The sequence below is a fragment of the Dermacentor albipictus genome, chromosome 4 (genome assembly GCF_038994185.2).
Source record: "Dermacentor albipictus isolate Rhodes 1998 colony chromosome 4, USDA_Dalb.pri_finalv2, whole genome shotgun sequence".
NCBI classification, from domain to species: Eukaryota; Metazoa; Arthropoda; class Arachnida; order Ixodida; family Ixodidae; genus Dermacentor; species Dermacentor albipictus.
Window position 1 is genome coordinate 180,383,126 of NC_091824.1, and position 18,398 is coordinate 180,401,523.

General features: G+C 50.3%; 1 protein-coding gene and 1 long non-coding RNA gene across 3 annotated transcripts in view; one reads left to right on the forward strand and one right to left on the reverse strand.

Moving 5' to 3' along the window:
- Positions 1-18,398, forward strand: part of LOC135896262 (protein turtle-like) — a 594,776-nt gene that overhangs the window by 531,180 nt on the left and 45,198 nt on the right. For both annotated transcript variants that reach the window (XM_070537869.1, XM_065424615.2), the window contains 3 exons: positions 7,267-7,349; positions 7,441-7,562; positions 14,769-14,903. In XM_070537869.1, the coding sequence (XP_070393970.1) occupies positions 7,267-7,349; positions 7,441-7,562; positions 14,769-14,903 (340 nt within the window). The remainder of the gene's footprint in view (positions 1-7,266; positions 7,350-7,440; positions 7,563-14,768; positions 14,904-18,398) is intronic.
- The window catches only part of LOC139059432 (uncharacterized), a 350,104-nt gene that overhangs the window by 259,200 nt on the left and 72,506 nt on the right, over positions 1-18,398 (reverse strand). The window lies entirely within an intron of this gene.

The following is an 18,398-nucleotide window of genomic DNA, read 5'->3' on the forward strand; positions in this document are numbered from 1 at the left end:
GATCCCACCGCTCGCCATCCAGTTGTTGCGTGTGCCGAGGTATGCGTGGCCGGCAGGAGGTCTCGGACCCCACTTCACGCAGAGTCAGAGTCGAGGAGAGCTTTCTCGGCGAAGAATTCTTTATACAGTATGTACAAGTTGGCGTGGATATCAGGAGAGACCAACCGAGCAGCTCCAAGCTGCTTAAATAACACTTCCCGTCCCCAGATTCCCCAGATAGTCCCTAAGGACGAACAAGTTCGAGAGAGAGAGGGTCCGGGCAGCCTCGGTGGTCCCAACGCCGCTTTCAGTGGCCGGCGCCTCCGGGCACCGCGCTGCGCCGTCAGGCTAATCTGGCGGTCGGTCGGTATGGGGCGCCGGGCAAGTTCAGTGGCCCGGCATACGACAAAGGGAACGAACGATCTGCAAGGCAAGGTGTCGAAACATAGTCCTTGGGTGGTCGGTAAAAGGGTTGCCCCTTGGCGCCGCCGCACGAAGGAAGGGGTGGGGTGCATTGCTGTCCGCACGAGGAGGGGCCGAATAGCAGTCGGTAAGCCGACGGCCGCTTCCGTCGTTGACGCCGTGCAGCTGCGAGGACACCCACGCCGCGCACTTAGTCGTCACGTGCCCGAAGCGGGCACCATGTGGGGATTAACGCTGCCTCCACGGTCGACACACCACCGCACTGGCCTGCCGTCAGGCAAATCCCCAGGCACAAACATAACAGCTCCTCCGCCGACGGGGAAGATCTCGTACGGTGAGAAGTCTCAGCTGCTCGACGGAAGAGATCTGCTTCGCCTCCTGTCTCTTGATTTTCTCCTAAATCAGGTAGGACGAAACCACTGGCTCGGCAGTGCAAGCCGTACTCGCCAAGCGACCAAGCTGACATTGACAGTGAAAACTCCTAAACATGTACTTCGTTAACTTCTGGCAGTCACACAAGTGTTCTCGCTTCTTCACAATGCAAATAAACAAAACTTTACAGTTGCAGTCAAAAGAAATCTAGTACAAGCTGGCAAGATAAACTAAAAGGCGCGGCTTAAACCATCAGCATTGGCGTTGGCCGCTCCCTTTCGATAGCGCACGCTGAAATTCAGCTCCTGAAGTGCTAGACTCCACCTTAACAATCGGGGATCCTTGCCTGACATTTGAGCCAGCCACTTTAGCGGGCAATGATCGGTCACAAAGACAAATGTCATTCCGTAAAGGTAGCAGGCTAGTTTTTGAGATGCCCAAACAAGGCATGCACATTCTTTTTCCGATGCGCTATAGGCCTCCTCTCGCACCGTGAGCTTTCGGCTGGCGCATAACACTGGGTGCTCTTCACCATTGTCACCCTCCTGACACAACACAACCCCCAACCCACGATTGCCTGCATCGCACTGTACAATGGAGGGTCGGTCGTAGTTCGGTGCACGCAGCACGGGAGAAGCCGAGAGAGCCGCTTTTAGCCCCTGAAACGCGTCCCCCTTGGCGTCATCCCAAATTACTCTTTCAAGAGCCGATTTTCTTAGGGCATCGGTCAGTGGAGCCGCTTGTTCTGAATATTGGGGAATGGGACACATCTGATCTTTGGTTGTCGCATTCAGCTTCCTATATTCAGTGCTAGGCGGTGGGTCTTTACCCGGGACCTCTACAAGAATGAGCGGAGAAGCATAGAAGCTCTCGCAAGGCTCGATTATTCTAAGTTCCAGCATCCGCTCAATTTCTCTTTTTAACATTTCCTGCTGTCTCGGTGCCGTCCTGTAAGCTCGTGACTTCACTGGAGTCTCGGATGCGAGTTCTGTGTCGTGAGCCATCAGTTCCGTCTTTCCTGGATTTTGAGAAAACAAATCCATGTTCTCTTCTACCAAGTTATTTGGATCAGCCAATCGCAGGTCTGTCAAAGCTTCCCGAGACGCAGCGACCCTCATCACATCTTTCGCACCCGTAATTTCCTTCATTTCGCTTAGACGCGGAATTTCTGTCGCCACTTCCTCCGTCATGTTGAGAGGCAAATTAACTGTTTGCTCCTTCATGAGAACCTCTCTCGTCACTTTTGCTAGCATGCTATCTAGTGAAATAGAGCACGGCAGGACAAACAGCCCGTCGACACATTCGACGTCCTTCATCAATGCGCTCTCGAACTTGGTTTGTCCGCCTGATTGCCCAAGAGCCTTCACCGCTGCATTTTCTGCAATCTCTCTCTCATGCTTAACAGTCTCTCCCTCACTACTCACAGATACTGAAGGGTTCTCTGGCTCAATTTCGCACTCATCGCCGAGTGGATTGCTTACTTCCACGTCGGTATCCCGTTCTTTCATTTCCAGCTTAGCAGCCAAGGCACGCGCTTTAGATGTCGTTAGAGCCGGAACGCTACCCTCTACCCAATCTTTACCCTGGTCCCTCAGTAGGCGATCGGTGCGGTTAGAGAACAAGTAAGTGTACTGCAGCGGCAGCTTGTTAGAAACAGCCGCCTCAGTACACACTTCACCGAACGGCCCGCTGAGCACCACATCTGCGACCGGAAGGCAGACACTCGTGTCTTCTAACACAGGCTTTATCCAAGCGCATTTGCCATTGTACTGCTCCTGCTTCACATAATCTGGGTGCACCAAGTCAATGGTTGCTCCACTGTCCCGCAACACGTTGCAGCTTTTCCCATTCACCTGCAGTTTAGACAGGTGCGGTTTGAGCAGCTCATCATTAGTCTGCGAGTCAGAAACGTACGCAAACACAACCCTTGGTTTGCGGCAGCCGACAGCTATGTGACCGGTTTCGTTGCAGTTAAAGCACGTCACCGGCCTCCGTTCTCCGAACAAGCTCTTCTGTGAACGCTTCTCGCGAATCTCTCTCTCTTGTTCCCCTATCGGCTGCTCGTGAACCTTCGGCTCCACTTCTTTCGCAGCATCTTTCCCATTACTGGGCCTAGCTGTACCCTCCCAGCCTCTCTTTTCCCTGGCACTGGCGATCGTAGCCTCCTCTTTAATTCCTCTGCGTGGGGCATACTGATCCGCCAGGTCAGCGGCTGACTGCACCGACTCGACACGATCCCTGTCTTGGATCCAAAGTTTCATTGCCTCCGGCACCTTTGAATAGAACTGCTCCAAGGCAAACACTTCTAACGCCTTTTCGAAGCTGCCAAAAGCTTTGGCGCCCTTTAACCACTCGGCCAAATTTACCTTTAACTCATAAGCAAACTCAGCAAAAGTGGCGCCCTGCCTTTTGTTCAGACTTCGAAATCTCTGCCTGAATGCCTCTGCTGATAAATGAAACCGCTTCAATAGGCTCTCTTTTACCTGATCATAGTCGTCAGAATCATCCGCAGGCAACCTCGCAAGCACATCTGCTACCTCGCAGGGCAACAAACTAAGCAAGCGCCGCGCCCAAGTGCTGCGAACAAATTTTGACTTTTCGCAAGTTCTCTCGAAATTTACCAGATACAGGCCTATATCTTGCCCAACCTTGAAGGGCTGCATAAGTTTAGATAGATCATAAAGGTCATGTCTACCTGCTCCCTCTGATTCCGGAACCACACCTGTCTTTCTCAACTCGACTTCAAGTCGAAGTTTCTCTATCTGAAGCTCTGTTAGCTTCTGCTCGTCCGCCTTGCGCCTTAGGATTTCGTTCCAAATTTCTACGATTTCCTCTTTCGCAAGATCCGTGCTCTCAATCGCTTCAATGATACTTGCTTTCGTCATTTGAAGCTGAACTTGAACGCCTAGCTCCTCGCAAAGGGATATGAGCTGAGTTCTAAGCAACCGTTTGAGATCCATCACGGAACACTGGTGTGACAATGCCTCGACCTCTACCCAGAAGTACCAAAACACACGCTTCTGCGGCAGGTCCCTACCAGCGACTAGGATTACACCTCTATCCAGTCAGCCTGGTCACTCAAAAGAGCAAAGCCAACACTCACCAGCCCTAAGCTGTCCGTGCCCGTGATCTCGGTGTGCTGTCGTCCGTCATACTTCAGGCTCGATCCCACCGCTCGCCATCCAGTTGTTGCGTGTGCCGAGGTATGCGTGGCCGGCAGGAGGTCTCGGACCCCACTTCACGCAGAGTCAGAGTCGAGGAGAGCTTTCTCGGCGAAGAATTCTTTATACAGTATGTACAAGTTGGCGTGGATATCAGGAGAGACCAACCGAGCAGCTCCAAGCTGCTTAAATAACACTTCCCGTCCCCAGATTCCCCAGATAGTCCCTAAGGACGAACAAGTTCGAGAGAGAGAGGGTCCGGGCAGCCTCGGTGGTCCCAACGCCGCTTTCAGTGGCCGGCGCCTCCGGGCACCGCGCTGCGCCGTCAGGCTAATCTGGCGGTCGGTCGGTATGGGGCGCCGGGCAAGTTCAGTGGCCCGGCATACGACAAAGGGAACGAACGATCTGCAAGGCAAGGTGTCGAAACATAGTCTTTGGGTGGTCGGTAAAAGGGTTGCCCCTTGGCGCCGCCGCACGAAGGAAGGGGTGGGGTGCATTGCTGTCCGCACGAGGAGGGGCCGAATAGCAGTCGGTAAGCCGACGGCCGCTTCCGTCGTTGACGCCGTGCAGCTGCGAGGACACCCACGCCGCGCACTTAGTCGTCACGTGCCCGAAGCGGGCACCATGTGGGGATTAACGCTGCCTCCACGGTCGACACACCACCGCACTGGCCTGCCGTCAGGCAAATCCCCAGGCACAAACATAACACCCCCCATAAAAACAGCACGGCCGCGGTCGAGCGCAGCGTTGTAGTTCCGTTCGAGGATGACCGTGCCTGGATTAGCTGGAGTCACGCAGTCAGATGGATCGCGTTTGCAGTTTGCTTTCCTCACCTTATGTGCGTGTTTCACTGTGTCATGAGAAAACGAAATTCATAACTGATATTCCGAAGAAATGGGGATCATGTGCCGTAATGGGATGAGTTACAGGAATTAATGAACTGTGTGGCATAATTAGGTGTTAAATAAAGATTGGTAAACCTTTGTTTTCTTCCTTTCTTAAGGCGATATATTGAATGCTAACAAAATTTCCCCGATGCCCTAATAACGGCAGCGATTTGAGATTTAGGGAGCCTGTATGGGTCACATTATTCTTTACCTGCAGCACATTTTTTTTTTGTAGGGCAATTGTGTGTTTTGAAAATATTTACGGAATATAGCATTTTTCTTCCCTATTTTTGTGCGTCATATACGCCTGAGATGTAGTTGGTTTCCCAGACCCCCTGGGTGAATAAAGCAAAACACATTGTTTATATAGGAAGCATGTTATCGGTTGTCTATGTCTTCGAGCTCGCGCAGGTTTCCATTGACACATGCCTCCAATCTGAGTGACCGTTCAACTGAGAGCGGGAGCGTTCTCTTTGTTGACCGGCCTTCATCTGTTGCACATGAGGTCGTTCTCTTTCGCGTGGGCTACTCGGGTGTAGGCTGCTCGTAGAGATAATCCTGAAAATACGGCAAAGGATTGTGGGTACCGCAACAGACCGAATCGCAGGCTTTCCACGCTGTGTAGATACTTCCTGGCCTTCTGCGAGGGCCGTCTGCGCGCGTAGATATCGTGCAGACGGCATCGTTTGACGGAAGCGAGGAGCCTCAATTCATGGCAAAGCAGTAATTATATTGCATTCTTTTTTTACATTCCTGGTACACAAATCAATTAGAGAGAAAATGACGAAATAAACACAAGCACGACGGCGTGTTCAGGAGACGGCGGCGCGTCGAGCAGACGACAGCTGGGCGCCGCCGTAACCCCCGTCGGTAGGCGTGGTTCCGCCGGGCCGTCGAGGCACCGGATCGGCCGGAACGTCAGAAGAAGGCGACTGCAGCGCCGCCGCAAATTTCAATGTTTTTTGCTTCACTCTCGCCGCTTGTCGGGGCCTCCGCTGGACCCACTCCCCCATTCTAGTACACTCTAGTCGTACATTGCGAGGAGGGGGTCTTCTGTGTTTGCCGCAAGATGGCTCTGCGTGTGCGCAGAGCGCAGAAGTTTAGCGGGAACGTACTTCGCTACTCGTGAAACTGCGACTTCTGTAAGTTACATGGTCATAATTACCGATGTAAACCGCGGTATAACTTTCTGCGGCACGTTTCTATGGCAACACCGAATTCACTAGAGGCGATTTTGTCCCATTTTGAAGGAACAAACTCGTGGCTGAGTGGTAGCGTCTCCGTCTCACACTCCGGAGATCCTGGTTCGATTCCCACCAGCCCATCTTGCAAGATGTTTTTATTTATGAAGTGCCTTCTGGGATTTATCGCTCACGGCCGACGACACCGGCTTTTCTGCGACACGAGCTCCTTAACGCTGTCGCGTTAAAAGTACGTTGAAGTTCATGAAGTAACACGTACTGGAAATTTTGAGAATTTGTACTTTGACCTTACTTTCTTCTCCTAATAATCAATTTATAATCACAAAATTACTAAAAGTAGAGCCTTCAAAGAGTCACTTATCAGGCTAAACTGATCTTGTGTTTTGTGTTTATCTTTAGTGTCCCTTTGGCTGCTGTCGCAGTAATACCACGTTGAAAATAGTATCTCATGGCTGCGGAGCGTCTTCACTACTCTTAGCAACATTGGAACTTTCAAAGCGAAAGCTTTACTGGCCGCGCACTTGCGATTTCGCCGTGGCGGTGCTCCTAGGAGGCACATGACGTCATAACGCGCGCCTCGCCGCGGATATTTATCTCTCTCTCGCTCCCTAATCACTACTGTGCATGCGCCACTAGTAGCATCGAGCTTGGGTGGCTACTAGCCACCGTAACCGAGCCAAAGGTGTTCCGCCGCTGCGCAGCGCCGCGCGTTTCCGCCGCCGTTTGGTATGACGTCACACAGCTTTCCTCGTCGTTGCGCTCGCCTCCGCGCGCTTCGCTAGCTGCGTCGCATGCCTGATACCATGTCGGAGGATCTAAAAGGAGCACTCGCGTGCGCCGCAACCACAGTTGAGGCTGCAGTGTGGACGGCGATGATTCTGACAAGCAGCAGGAGTCCTCGAATCGACATCGGAAGGAGATGAAGCGGAAACGAATCGCCCAGGAAACAGAAAAACAGCGCGCCGAACGACTGGCTAAACGCGGCAACATAGCTAGACAACCAGACTAACCTGGACTTGCAATTAAGCTTAACCAAGGCTAACCATGCTATGCATTAGTTTTCGCTATGTATATCCCGACATAGCCGAGCTAAGCCACTGCTATGTTTTTCTGCTTTGCACGTGTGCATCGCACTTTCCACACGACTAATAGACCTCCGGAATTCGGGCATACAGATATCGTTGTAGTCTACCCATGATGGCTGAAGTGCAGCTGCTAAGTGCAACTGATCTTTCTTCATAGATGTCACATGCCACTTCAAAAAGACACTGACGACACCACGGACATTTTCCATGACGAAGAAAAATGCCCGGATATTATCCCAGGTATGTGACAACCTCGTCTGCAAAAAAAAAAAAAAATATTAATGCTAGCCATGATACAGTGCACCGAGACCTTTGTCCTAAAATCTTGCAGATGTACGAATGGGAGAGACAATCGCAGGCCCCGTCTTAGAGAGCAGCTTCGGTGGCGCTACAAAGTCATGGGAGACGCAGCACTTTGGCTCCATCAGCCGAGTTGCCTACCACATGAACCCGGTAGGTCGAGGCAACCTATTGTCAACTGAGTTATTTGTTCTACTACGAGCGCGAAAGCTTCGATAAGCTATGGCTGGAAACGAAAGTCACAGTTTCCCCCGAAACCCGAAGCTTTGATAGAGGTACCAAAGTGTTAGACAACATTACGCAACTGCAAGAAGGGAAATATGTTCTTTTATCGCCCGTTTAAATTGCAGTAAATGTTAGCTTACATTTTTAAACAGATGCTGTGCCCTCCGCACCTGGTTTTATACTTATCGTTCCACGCAAACAACAACGAGAAAAAAAAGAAATTACAGCAGCACAGGCGCTTTTAGCAACTGATTTATATTGTGAATAACTATAGATCGACCCTTTCGTTGTTTGCAATTATAAGGCCTTGGAAGGCTTCCGCTTTTGGCTACTGACGTAGCGCGCTAAATTTAGCGGGCAAGAAAGGAAGCGGCGATTAGCAAGAGTGCGTTGAAGAACCAGCTCTCAAATTTTAGACACTTTTCTCCTTTACATATGGGCAAATGTCTAAATCGTTTGCCTTAAGGTATCAATACGAAAAAAAATTATAAGTTTTGGTCCTGAGGCACGATGTACCTTTCTTGCATCTGAAAACATAAAAACAATCTTTCCGACCATTGAGACAACCTAAAACAATGTTTTTTTCTGAGTAGTTGACTGATGAGACACGTGACTTCCGAGATTACTCGCTCAGCAGGCTTTGCTCCGGCCCTCGCATTCGGAGCATTCCCCAGCAAATGAAGTTACAGTCAGGGTTTATTTCGTGAACGTGGGTTACGCACAACCACATGGGCGCCGCGAACACGCGCAACGAACACGGCGTCGAAGCACATACGGCAAGGGCACGAACGCGATCGCGGACGCCACATTGATCTCGACGGTCCGACGCCTCGTGTGCCACAGGGAAAGCGCAAGTGCTACACGTCCAAAGAAGAGGTGCCGCGAACACGCACAACGGGCACCGCGGCCTCGAAGAACAAACGTAAAGAGCGCGACGCGACGGTTCTCTTCTACGCCTCCAGGCAACGTTACTAGACTAGCTTCAGTTTGAAAACTCGGCGCCGTTGCGCGGAACCGCCACCCGCCCGCGCCTTCGTGGCGCTGCAGTCGCGCCCGGCTTCACTTCCTCACTAGAGTGTTTTAGCAGAACGTTTTTGACGGTCCGGTCCGCTATCGCGTACCCGCTCACAGTTAGCGGAGCGGAGGACGATGAATCAGTTTTAGCGGAGCGCCCGGCTGCGTCTGAAAGGCATGTGCTTGCCTGACGCGCCACCTTGCCGCAGAAGGTAAAACCGCTATGAACATAATATTCAAGTTGTAAGAATTGCCGCAATAAAATAATATATTTGGAATTGCTCAAGTGTCTGAAGGCATTTCACGCAATACATTGCATTTTCATTTCTTATATATATATATATATATATATAATACATTAACAAAGCCGTTACGCTCTGTTGTAGCCAAGACAAGGTTTTTTGCTCTTTCAGTACACCTAAAACGTGGTCCGCATAAACAAACGTGCACACATGGCATGATTCTGAAACGGGTTCATGGCCACAACCTCCCGAATAATAGAAGATCTTCGTGTCTCCTAAAGTGTACTCTAGGTTTGCGCTTTACAAATCCCGATTCAAACGACCTCGTGGACGGGCCATCAGCACTGGGGGCAGCCATTTTGTTTCGCTAGACCCGCTTGACGCGCTCGCCGCGCTCCGCTGAGAAAGCTTTCTAGCGGAGAGGGGGCTCCCGTCCGCTCGCCCGCTCACTGCTGAACGGGTCGCGCATGCGCACTTGCGCTTCCGCTAGCCCGCTGAGCGGAGCGGACCGTCAAAAACGCTCTGCTAAAACAGCCTACTAGCCGGCTACGCGGGAGGGCCGGACTAAGCGCGCGGTGCAGCGTATTGTGTGGTTCGTTGTTGAAGGCGAATTTCAGCAAGCATGTAATCCGCGAAACTGTAGCTTTCGCCGAGTTTGTTGAGAATATAAGCAGACGATGCCGAGGTGCTGCGCACCTGGCTGCATAGGCGGCTATCGGAACGATGTCGACAGTTCGGCGCGCTGCTTTTTCTGTGCCGCCAGCAATGCGACGCTTCGCTCGGCGTGGAACAGAGCGATTCTGTTGTTGTTGTTGTTGTTGTCCTGAGTGGCCGTGGCACATACCCACAGTGGGGGATTGGCCAAGAATCGGGCGGTTTAATTAGGTGCCTAAAATAATAATGATAACAAGGGAGTTAACAATGTGGGCGTGTGAGTTTAAAAGTAAACGTTTTGTGTTTGGAGAAAAAAGAAATAATCAGATGAAAACCGGGTATAAGATAATAATAATAATAATAATAATAATAATAATAATTAATAAAAGATAAGAAATAAAAGAAAGCTATGGTTGGGAGGGAGAACGATCAATCTAACATGGAAATCGATTGGTTTCATAGAGGTAATTTTGGATCGCCAAGCAAACATTTCTGTTGCTGAACCCAACAATGGAGGCTCCAAAAGATAGGATCACAGGCACTGATAAAGTCAGACCAATAGAGCGAAGCGGGATTTCGAGTAGTCGTTTTCTTATAATAGAAAAACGTCTGCAAGACAACAAGAAATGGTCGATTGTCTCCGCTTCGCCACAGAATGAGCATAGTGGTGAGGGGACCAGACCAGACCTGTGGAGGTAGAAGTTCAATGCAGGTATACGGCAGCGCAGCTTCGTGATGGACACTTCAATTTTCCGTGTTCGGCAGAAATCTCTGTTCCAAGGGTGCTGGAGATGTCAGTAATCCACAGTGTTAGTAATTTCGGAGCCTGATACTGACTGTATAATGATACTCCTGCGAAATCTAGCTGCAATTACATAAGTAGTCAAAGGGCAGCAAGGAAGAATCGGGCCACTTATCGATGCCTTGGCTAGAGAGTCTGCAATTTCATTAATGATTAGTCCTTTATGGCCGGGCACCCAAATCAAACGCACGCTTCTCAAGTAACCAGGTACCAATGATTGAAATGTCCTCATCACGCGAGAATCACTAGAAGCAGTAAGGGATGAGCACAATGATAAAGAATCAGTGACTATCACGGCTGACGTAATTGATGGTCCTAATTTGCGTAATGCTAGCACCACGGCCATGAATTCGGCTATTCCTGGTGCCGACCGGCACACGCGCTCGTGCCACTGCTCCTACGTTCATCGTCGTCTTCCACAGCTGGCTGCGTTGCCGTTCATCATTCCAGCGTAGAATTTCACTTCTGTCATCGTAATGGGGAGGCCGCGTTTACGGTGGGAGGGGCCATTGCTTAAGGCAGTATGAGCCACTCATTGTCTTACGTAACGGATAGATTTAATTTCTGAAGAAACTTAATTTTGAATAATCGCAAATCGGGCGAAAGCAGCTAATCACGCCTCCGAGCAAACTCGAGACATCGAACGCAAGCGACAACGGCGGACTACGGGCATATCGTCAGTGACGTCGTTCTCTCAGTCGCAGCCGATTGTGTGTGTTACCGCATAATTCAGAAATACTTTAATGAATCCTCTAGATTAACCCAGTGATAAACACGGGCCGCACGTTTCAGCTTCGCTGGTTAACCATCTTCACGGAGTGGAAGAGCAGATGATATTTTTGTGTGTGTGTGTGTGGCTTGTGTGTTCAAAGACTGACCTCATCTTTCTTTTTGTTGCGCTTCTTTGGCGTGGCGAGAAGCCTCGGTGGGGATGAAGATCATCCTAATCATACACTTTGGCCAAATGTTCAGGCTTCTGAGCCTAAACTGCGCGAAACGTTAAGACGGCAGGAAAAAAACACAGCTTCCGCGCTTCGCTCTATGCGTTTCTTTCTTTCGTGCAGTTTACCCTTATTACAGTATGAACCAACTGGCCCGATAAATCTTATTGCTGTAGGTGGATACCGCTTTCTCATGGTATCACTAATTCGGACAAGGGAGAACGCCAGCGAGCGTGAAACACGCGCAAACTGCCCGTCCGCACGGGCTGACGGCTGCGGCGAGGCGTCTGCAGTGGAGCCCGATGGAACGGCGTTGCCATCTGGCGGCTGTCACAGAAGTGGCGACACCGGCTGTAAGCGCGCGGGCGGAGAGTTTTACAACTGAAGCTAGTCTAGTAACGTTGTCCAGGCAACGTTACTAGACTAGTAACGTTGCCTCCAGGCGCCTTCCTCCTCCGCCGCAAACGTAATCTCACCGATTTCGTTGACGGATTATCAAACACCTAACGCGTAAAACTGCAACACGGCAAGCGCTGCCCCGAGGTGGCGCTGATAGTGGAATGGTGGCAACAAGATGAGGCATGTGTATGCTGCAGCTAAAATCCAGAGACCAGTCAGCACATCCTAATCAAATGCGAAGAGATTCACCCAGTGAGACCCATAGGTAACGTACACCTTCCAGAAGCACTTGGATTTAAAGGGGACCGAAGCATCAACTGGTCAGCAGTCGACATAAGCAAAGGACGTTTAGAGTATTGGTGGAAAAGAAGCAGGGAAGAGACTGGCTGGTGCAACCGGATCCCTTAGAGGTGTAGATAGCGGTACCAGGTAGATTGAGAAGTTTTTAGGAAGAGGAAACAGATTAAGGAGATGTATACAAAAATGCTAGAATAAAAAGCATGTATAACATACCTGAGTAACTCAAGCAGGCTACGTGACTACCTGTGAGCGACCCGTTTCAAAGGGGATGGCAATAAATCATCATCATCATCAGGAAAGAGACTAGGAAGCTTACCAGCAGGTATGCAGCCGGTATAGTGAGAAAAAAATGGCTGTGGCTTAGCTAAGGTTAAGGCCAGGATGCGAAGCATACTAGCCTTTATTTTAGTTGTTGAACCACTGTATAGCCTGGTGAACTGCTGTTGCTTGGCTATATTTGGTTCGGCTAGACGAAAAAACAACTCATGCAGGCGAGCGCACGAGCTGAGACCCGGCTATGTAGCTACGCGGCCGCAAGCGAGCGCACGAGGTTGCGCAGTTGTTATGACGTCATATGGTAGCTACGCGGCCGCGCGCGGCGCAGCAAGGAAGAGCGTGGTTGTGCGGCTAGTATGCTTCGCGTAAAGTGGCAACAATGAAAATTAAACGCAAGGTTAGAGAGGTTGATACTCCTGGGTGGCGGCAATGGAAAAGAAACCGGCTATGGTTAGCTACCTAAGAGGTAAAAACGAAATAAGGAAAGACAGAATTTATGGTGGCCTAAAAGGAAGTTTCTACAGCGAAGCTGCCAAGGGCTAGTTCTCCCAGGATCGCGTCGGTATGTAGACGCAAAACTATCATCATCAGCGTTGGCTTCAGCGTCGGCTTTTTGTTCCACGGCTTCATTACCCTTCCCCACTCCCCGGCGCTACCGCGTGAACGCGCTCGTGCCACTGCACCCGCTTCCGTCGTCGCCATTAATTAGATGATCAATTAATTAGGTATTATCGAATAAACTAATTAACAGGTAATAAATAAAGAAACGCGAAGACGTAACCAATCATTGAGAAAGACTTTAATGAACCATCAGGATAAACGCCGGGGCCGTGCATTTCAGCTTGGCTGGTTAACCATCTGTACGCAGTGCTTCGACTGACAGATTGTTTTTTTTTTTTTTCCGAAGCGACATCAAGATGCCTTAGGAACACGCAGTTATAAAGCGAGGTGCACCAAAAAAGAAGAAGCATGTGCTTGCTGCAGTAAAGCCAGGGAAACAATGGAACACGTTTCATTATAATGTTAAGATATTCACCCAGCTCTCGGATTAGGCTCCGCTGGCCTCCGGGAAACTCTTGGATTCCGGGATAGCAGGGAGAAACCAAACATGTCCTCAACAAAGATTAGTAAAAGGCGATTGGAGGTTTGGTGGCAGAAAAGTAAGGAAACCGCAAGTAATAGTGGTGTTAAAAATAAACTTCCCAATAATGATTCGCTAGGTTTGATGCGAGGAAACTTTTGTCTATTAAAGAAAGCCACAGTTTCGCCCGAAAGGCGAACCATCGATTACGACAGCAAATGCATAGACAGCTATACGAAGTAAGGATAGTTTTATCGGCCGTATAAACTCGCAAATATTCGCTTAGTATCTAAATTAGCAAGCATGGTGTCAGGCCAGACAGGCGAAACTTAACATATCACACTCGATGACCGCGGACACCCGCTGTCAAAACGCTAGCGTGAGGAAGTGCGGCAGCAGAAGCGAACAAAGTGACCTTCGTGTTGTGTATCGCTTCAACGCAAACTGAGCAGCGAGAACGCAGCAAGCACAAAAGTACGAGCCGCCGTCGCACCTAGACTCAGCCGCCGATGCAGATTGCTTTCAAGATAGGGCGCGCGCGGTCGCGCAATGCGCAGTTGCTGCCGGAGTACAATGCCGCCTCCCCTCCCTCCCCTCCTCCGGTGTCATGCGCGCGATTGAAGACGGCGCGTTTCCTCCCCGCTTTCCTTCCTTGCACACGTGAGATTAAGCCGCGATCGTCGGCACTCCTCCGGGCGCGGTCGCGCAATCCGTAGTTGCTGCCGGAGTACGACGCCGCCCCCTCCCCCGGGGTCTTTCACGCGACGGAAGACGGCGCGTTTCCTCCCCGCTTTGTTCCCTTGCGCGTGCGAGATTCAGCCGCGATCGCCCGCTCCCCTTGCTCGCTTTCACTCGCACCTACAGCATGCGGCGCGCGTTGACGATGTTATCGCCCTTGGGCTTTATCCGAAACACCACGGCGACGCCGGTGGTAACCATGCTCCTGAAGAGAGCATGTAATTCCTATCGCAATAAAATATAGATAAGACATTAGGTAAAACAGGAAAATGAGCTAGGTAGTTGGCGCAACCCACCGCCCTGCTAGAAGGATACGCTCATAGCTGCCACAAATCCATCCACCCGAAGTGTGGAGGTAGAATCCCGCTGTATTACACGTCTTATACAAAAGTCATTTTACCTACAGGAATATATACCCTGTGTCGCTACATTGATTCATTCATCATCGGTATGTTTCTTTTTTTCCCAAAATAAGTCTGTCGCTAGTGAGCGCTTGTGCAGTTGTCTGTCTTTCCTATGTCTTTTTGCGCGCTTCCAGATTACAAAGCACATAAATAGAGTAATGATACACGCACGATCTGCTTTACCAGCTCTGTATGTAGGCGCACCATAGCGTGAAGGAATTGCTTCTACTCACAGTCATTTTGCCGTCAGGCGATAGGTTATCGTTCATTGCCTTTCTTGCAGGAATGGGGCTCTCCTTGCGCCGCGCGGGAAAAGGACACCATCCTGTTGACACCGCTTCAAGAGTACTCCGCTTACTCGGAAAGCAGCAAGGAGTTTGACAAGGCACTGTCTGAGCAGTCAATGGGACAGCTAACTGTGAGTGGCGGACCAGCTGGATTATTCAATTAAATTCGCTTGATAAAGTGCTGGTTTCCGCCTGGCCGCACATGGCACGCATGCGTGCAAGACCGGTGCCGATTAGGAGGTCTCTGGTCCTTCCTGTTTTGGTCAGAAAGGTCGTTGTGCTAGTAACCGTCTACGGCAACACTAACATTTGTTAGCGAAGCACGGACAGCATTATAGGGAACCCAAGCTCAAGTTTGGGCGCGCGACGACAGCGCGCACTGCTGCCCCAGCGAGCGAGCAGTGCAAAACTGGGGATAGACGGCGCCCGCGCCGCCAGGCGCAACCAGTTTGCAGGCGGCCACTGCACGTGCGCGCCCGCGCTATTCAGTCGAGCCGGGGCACTGGCGCGTCGCGCCGCCAGCTGGGAACGTTGTCAAAAGGCTTCTTGCGCGAAGTTGACTTTCCACAATGGCAAAAGCGGCCCCACCGAAGCGAAAGCGCGGTCCGAAGTACTGCTGTGTCGTGGGCGGGTGTGCCGTAACGAGCCCCTAATTCTCGTACCTTCAGTACTGGCACAGTTACTTCACTGAAGCAGTGCATTCTACAGCATGAATGTTTTTATAACTCATTTGGGAATAGGTCCGAGACATCTTGTTCTAGGCGTCTCTTTGGCTTCCCGCTTGGCTTGCCCCATTTCTGGGGCTGGCTGATGCATGAATTTACTTCTTTATTGTTGACGTAAATGCACACCGCAGCTGCGTGCTTGCACTGAGCCGTGATGCCAGCTTTGCAGGTGCATCTCCTTCTCGAAAGCAAGAATTCCTCTTTTCATGACACGACCACTGCAGCTATGAAAGAATGAAAATAAGGGCGAGACAGTGAAGCCATTTGCCACTACTTTTCAAATGCAGCTGCCTTCCAAAGTTGCCTCTACAAATATTCAGCAACATGGCATGGTGCGCATTTCCAAAACTAACTCCAAGTTTGCACCTCTGCCACAATACTCCAGGCTGCCCTATAAAGCGAAAATAAAGGCAACATAATATGCTTACGTTTACTAATAAACATTCAGCACAGTGTTTCGAGTGTGCGTTCACTAGCGCGCTAATTACGCGAGCGCATAACGCGCACGATACCATATCGCGCCTTTAATTCTGCATCACTCACACTGAACTGCGTTCGCGCAGCAGGTTTTATGCGCCTGTAAAGCCGATACTTTCACAAAACTCGAGTGCAGGCATGACGCAACCGCCGAAATCAACGAGGTGAGCAGTTCAACTAGCTTCGCAGTGCTTAAATTTCAGCTGCCTCGCCACCAAGTCAGTGGGTGATCCTCCAACGGACGAAGCACAAGTGTTGTATCTTCCCAGGCTTTTCATTGGGATGCCATGGCCGTACAATTTTTTTTTTCGCACGCCGCAAACGTTCGACTCCGACAGTAGACGACAACAACTGTAAGGCTGCCATATCAAAACAACTAAAGCATACGCTTCATATTCGACAACGAAAAAACATCGAGAGTGCGCGGCTTCATTTCGCAGTGTGTATAGACAATCAATATTTTTTAGCATATGACAGAATGACCCTCACCTCGAGGTACACGCCGTACACGATATGAAATACATTTTGCATTGAGCTGTGCATCGTTGCCGTTGATTGTCTGCTCCACAGAGTTTACGTGACTGACGAGCTTTTTCTCCTTTTTACAAGTTGGCTTTCCTAAAAATAGCTGGCCGATCTTTTTGAAGCCGCACTGAAGGCGATACATTGTGACGCGCCGCACGTGCAAAGCGACGAGAGGGCCCTGCACGTGCACAAAAAAGCGAGCGGCTGCAGCGCGGCGCAGCAGAAATGCGCAGTGGATATTCCCAGTTGCGACTTTTTCTGCCACAGATGGCGCTACCCGTCAGGAGCAGTGGCGCCGCTCGCGGTGCTTGGGTAGCCTATGACTGTGCAGCACGCCCTGTGCAGATGCCAACACCATTTCTAATGAATAGATCTCATAGTCAATAAGCTGAGGCCGTAATCAGCAAATGGGGTTTATGCAGTTTACGCATAGGGTCCTTTGTGTGTCAACTTGCCTTGGTTGGCTTCGCATGAGGTATTTTAAAGCGAAGCTTTCTTTGCCTCTTCCTTCGACTTTTCCATTGCCGCTGCTGCTGTCCGGCACGCCGCTAACGCCGGCCACGTCAAGACGTAGTTGCCGCGTCGCATCTGCACAACGCCTCTGGACGCAAAACTAGGCATGACCCCTCACAAATACTATGCAGGAGCTGCCGCGCTTGTCTCTGTGCTCACCCGCAACAGCAATGATAGTAAAGCGAGGAGGTGGAGAGAATAGTAGCGAGAGAATAGAGAGAGAGAGAGAGAGGAGGCAATTTTGTGAGCTACAACGCTACAACACAGAATGGCGCCGGAGCCTGCAGACGAGAGAAAGGCTCGCATAAAGCGTCGGGCGGAGCAGGCAAGGTAACATTTCACATCCCGTCACGACTGTCGCATGCCGTCAATATATTGCCACCACATAACGTCAATGAACGCAAACAGCAGACAAAGCTTCGCTTACATCGATTCCCACAGTGCGTGGGATCTGCACATTTTTATACCTATGGCTTTGAAGGTTGATGCTCTCGGCTCGCGTTTCCCCCCCTCTACTCATTTTTCTCATGGTAATATTAGCACGAGGTAAAGACGAGGAGAGATAGGACCAGAAGAATAGATATTTGGGCAAGTTGGTACTGGTTGAACATCCTGAAGAGGCAGTGCAAGACAACTAAGACAACAGGCAGGAAAGACACTGGACAGCGCCGAACTCACAACTAACTTTATTAGAAAGCACACACATGGTTAAGTATTAAGTATATCTAATACTTAAGTACTCACCTCGGGGCAGAAACCTGGAGGCTTACGAAAAGGGTTCTACTTAAATTGAGGACGACGCAACGAGCTATGGAAAGAAGAATGATGGGTGTAACGTTAAGCGATAAGAAAAGAGCAGATTGAGTGAAGGAACAAACGCGAGTTAATGACATCTTAGTTGAAATCAAGAAAAAGAAATGGGCATGGACAGGACATGTAATGAGGGGGGAGGATAACCGATGGTCATTAAGGGTTACGGAATGGATTCCAAGGGAAGGGAAGCGTAGCAGGGGGCGGCAGAAAGTTAGGTGTGCGGATGAGATTAAGAAGTTTGCAGGGACGACGTGGCCACAATCTGTACATGACCGGAGTTGTTGGAGAAGTGTGGGAGAGGCCTTTGTCCTGCATTGGGCGTAACCAGGCTGATGATGATGAAGAATACTTAACGACTTAATACACACATACTTAAGTGCTATACCACCTATACCCACGTCCTCGCCCATCGATGGCGTTGTCATCAGTGCACAGGCACAACCCTGCAAAACCCTGTAATCTAGTGCTACACCATGAAACGGTTTAAAAATGCAAATTCACTGTGATGCAAAGTTACTGAAGCATGCTTGTGCAACGCATTCCTTTTTTCCTGATATGGTAGGTGTCAGTAAT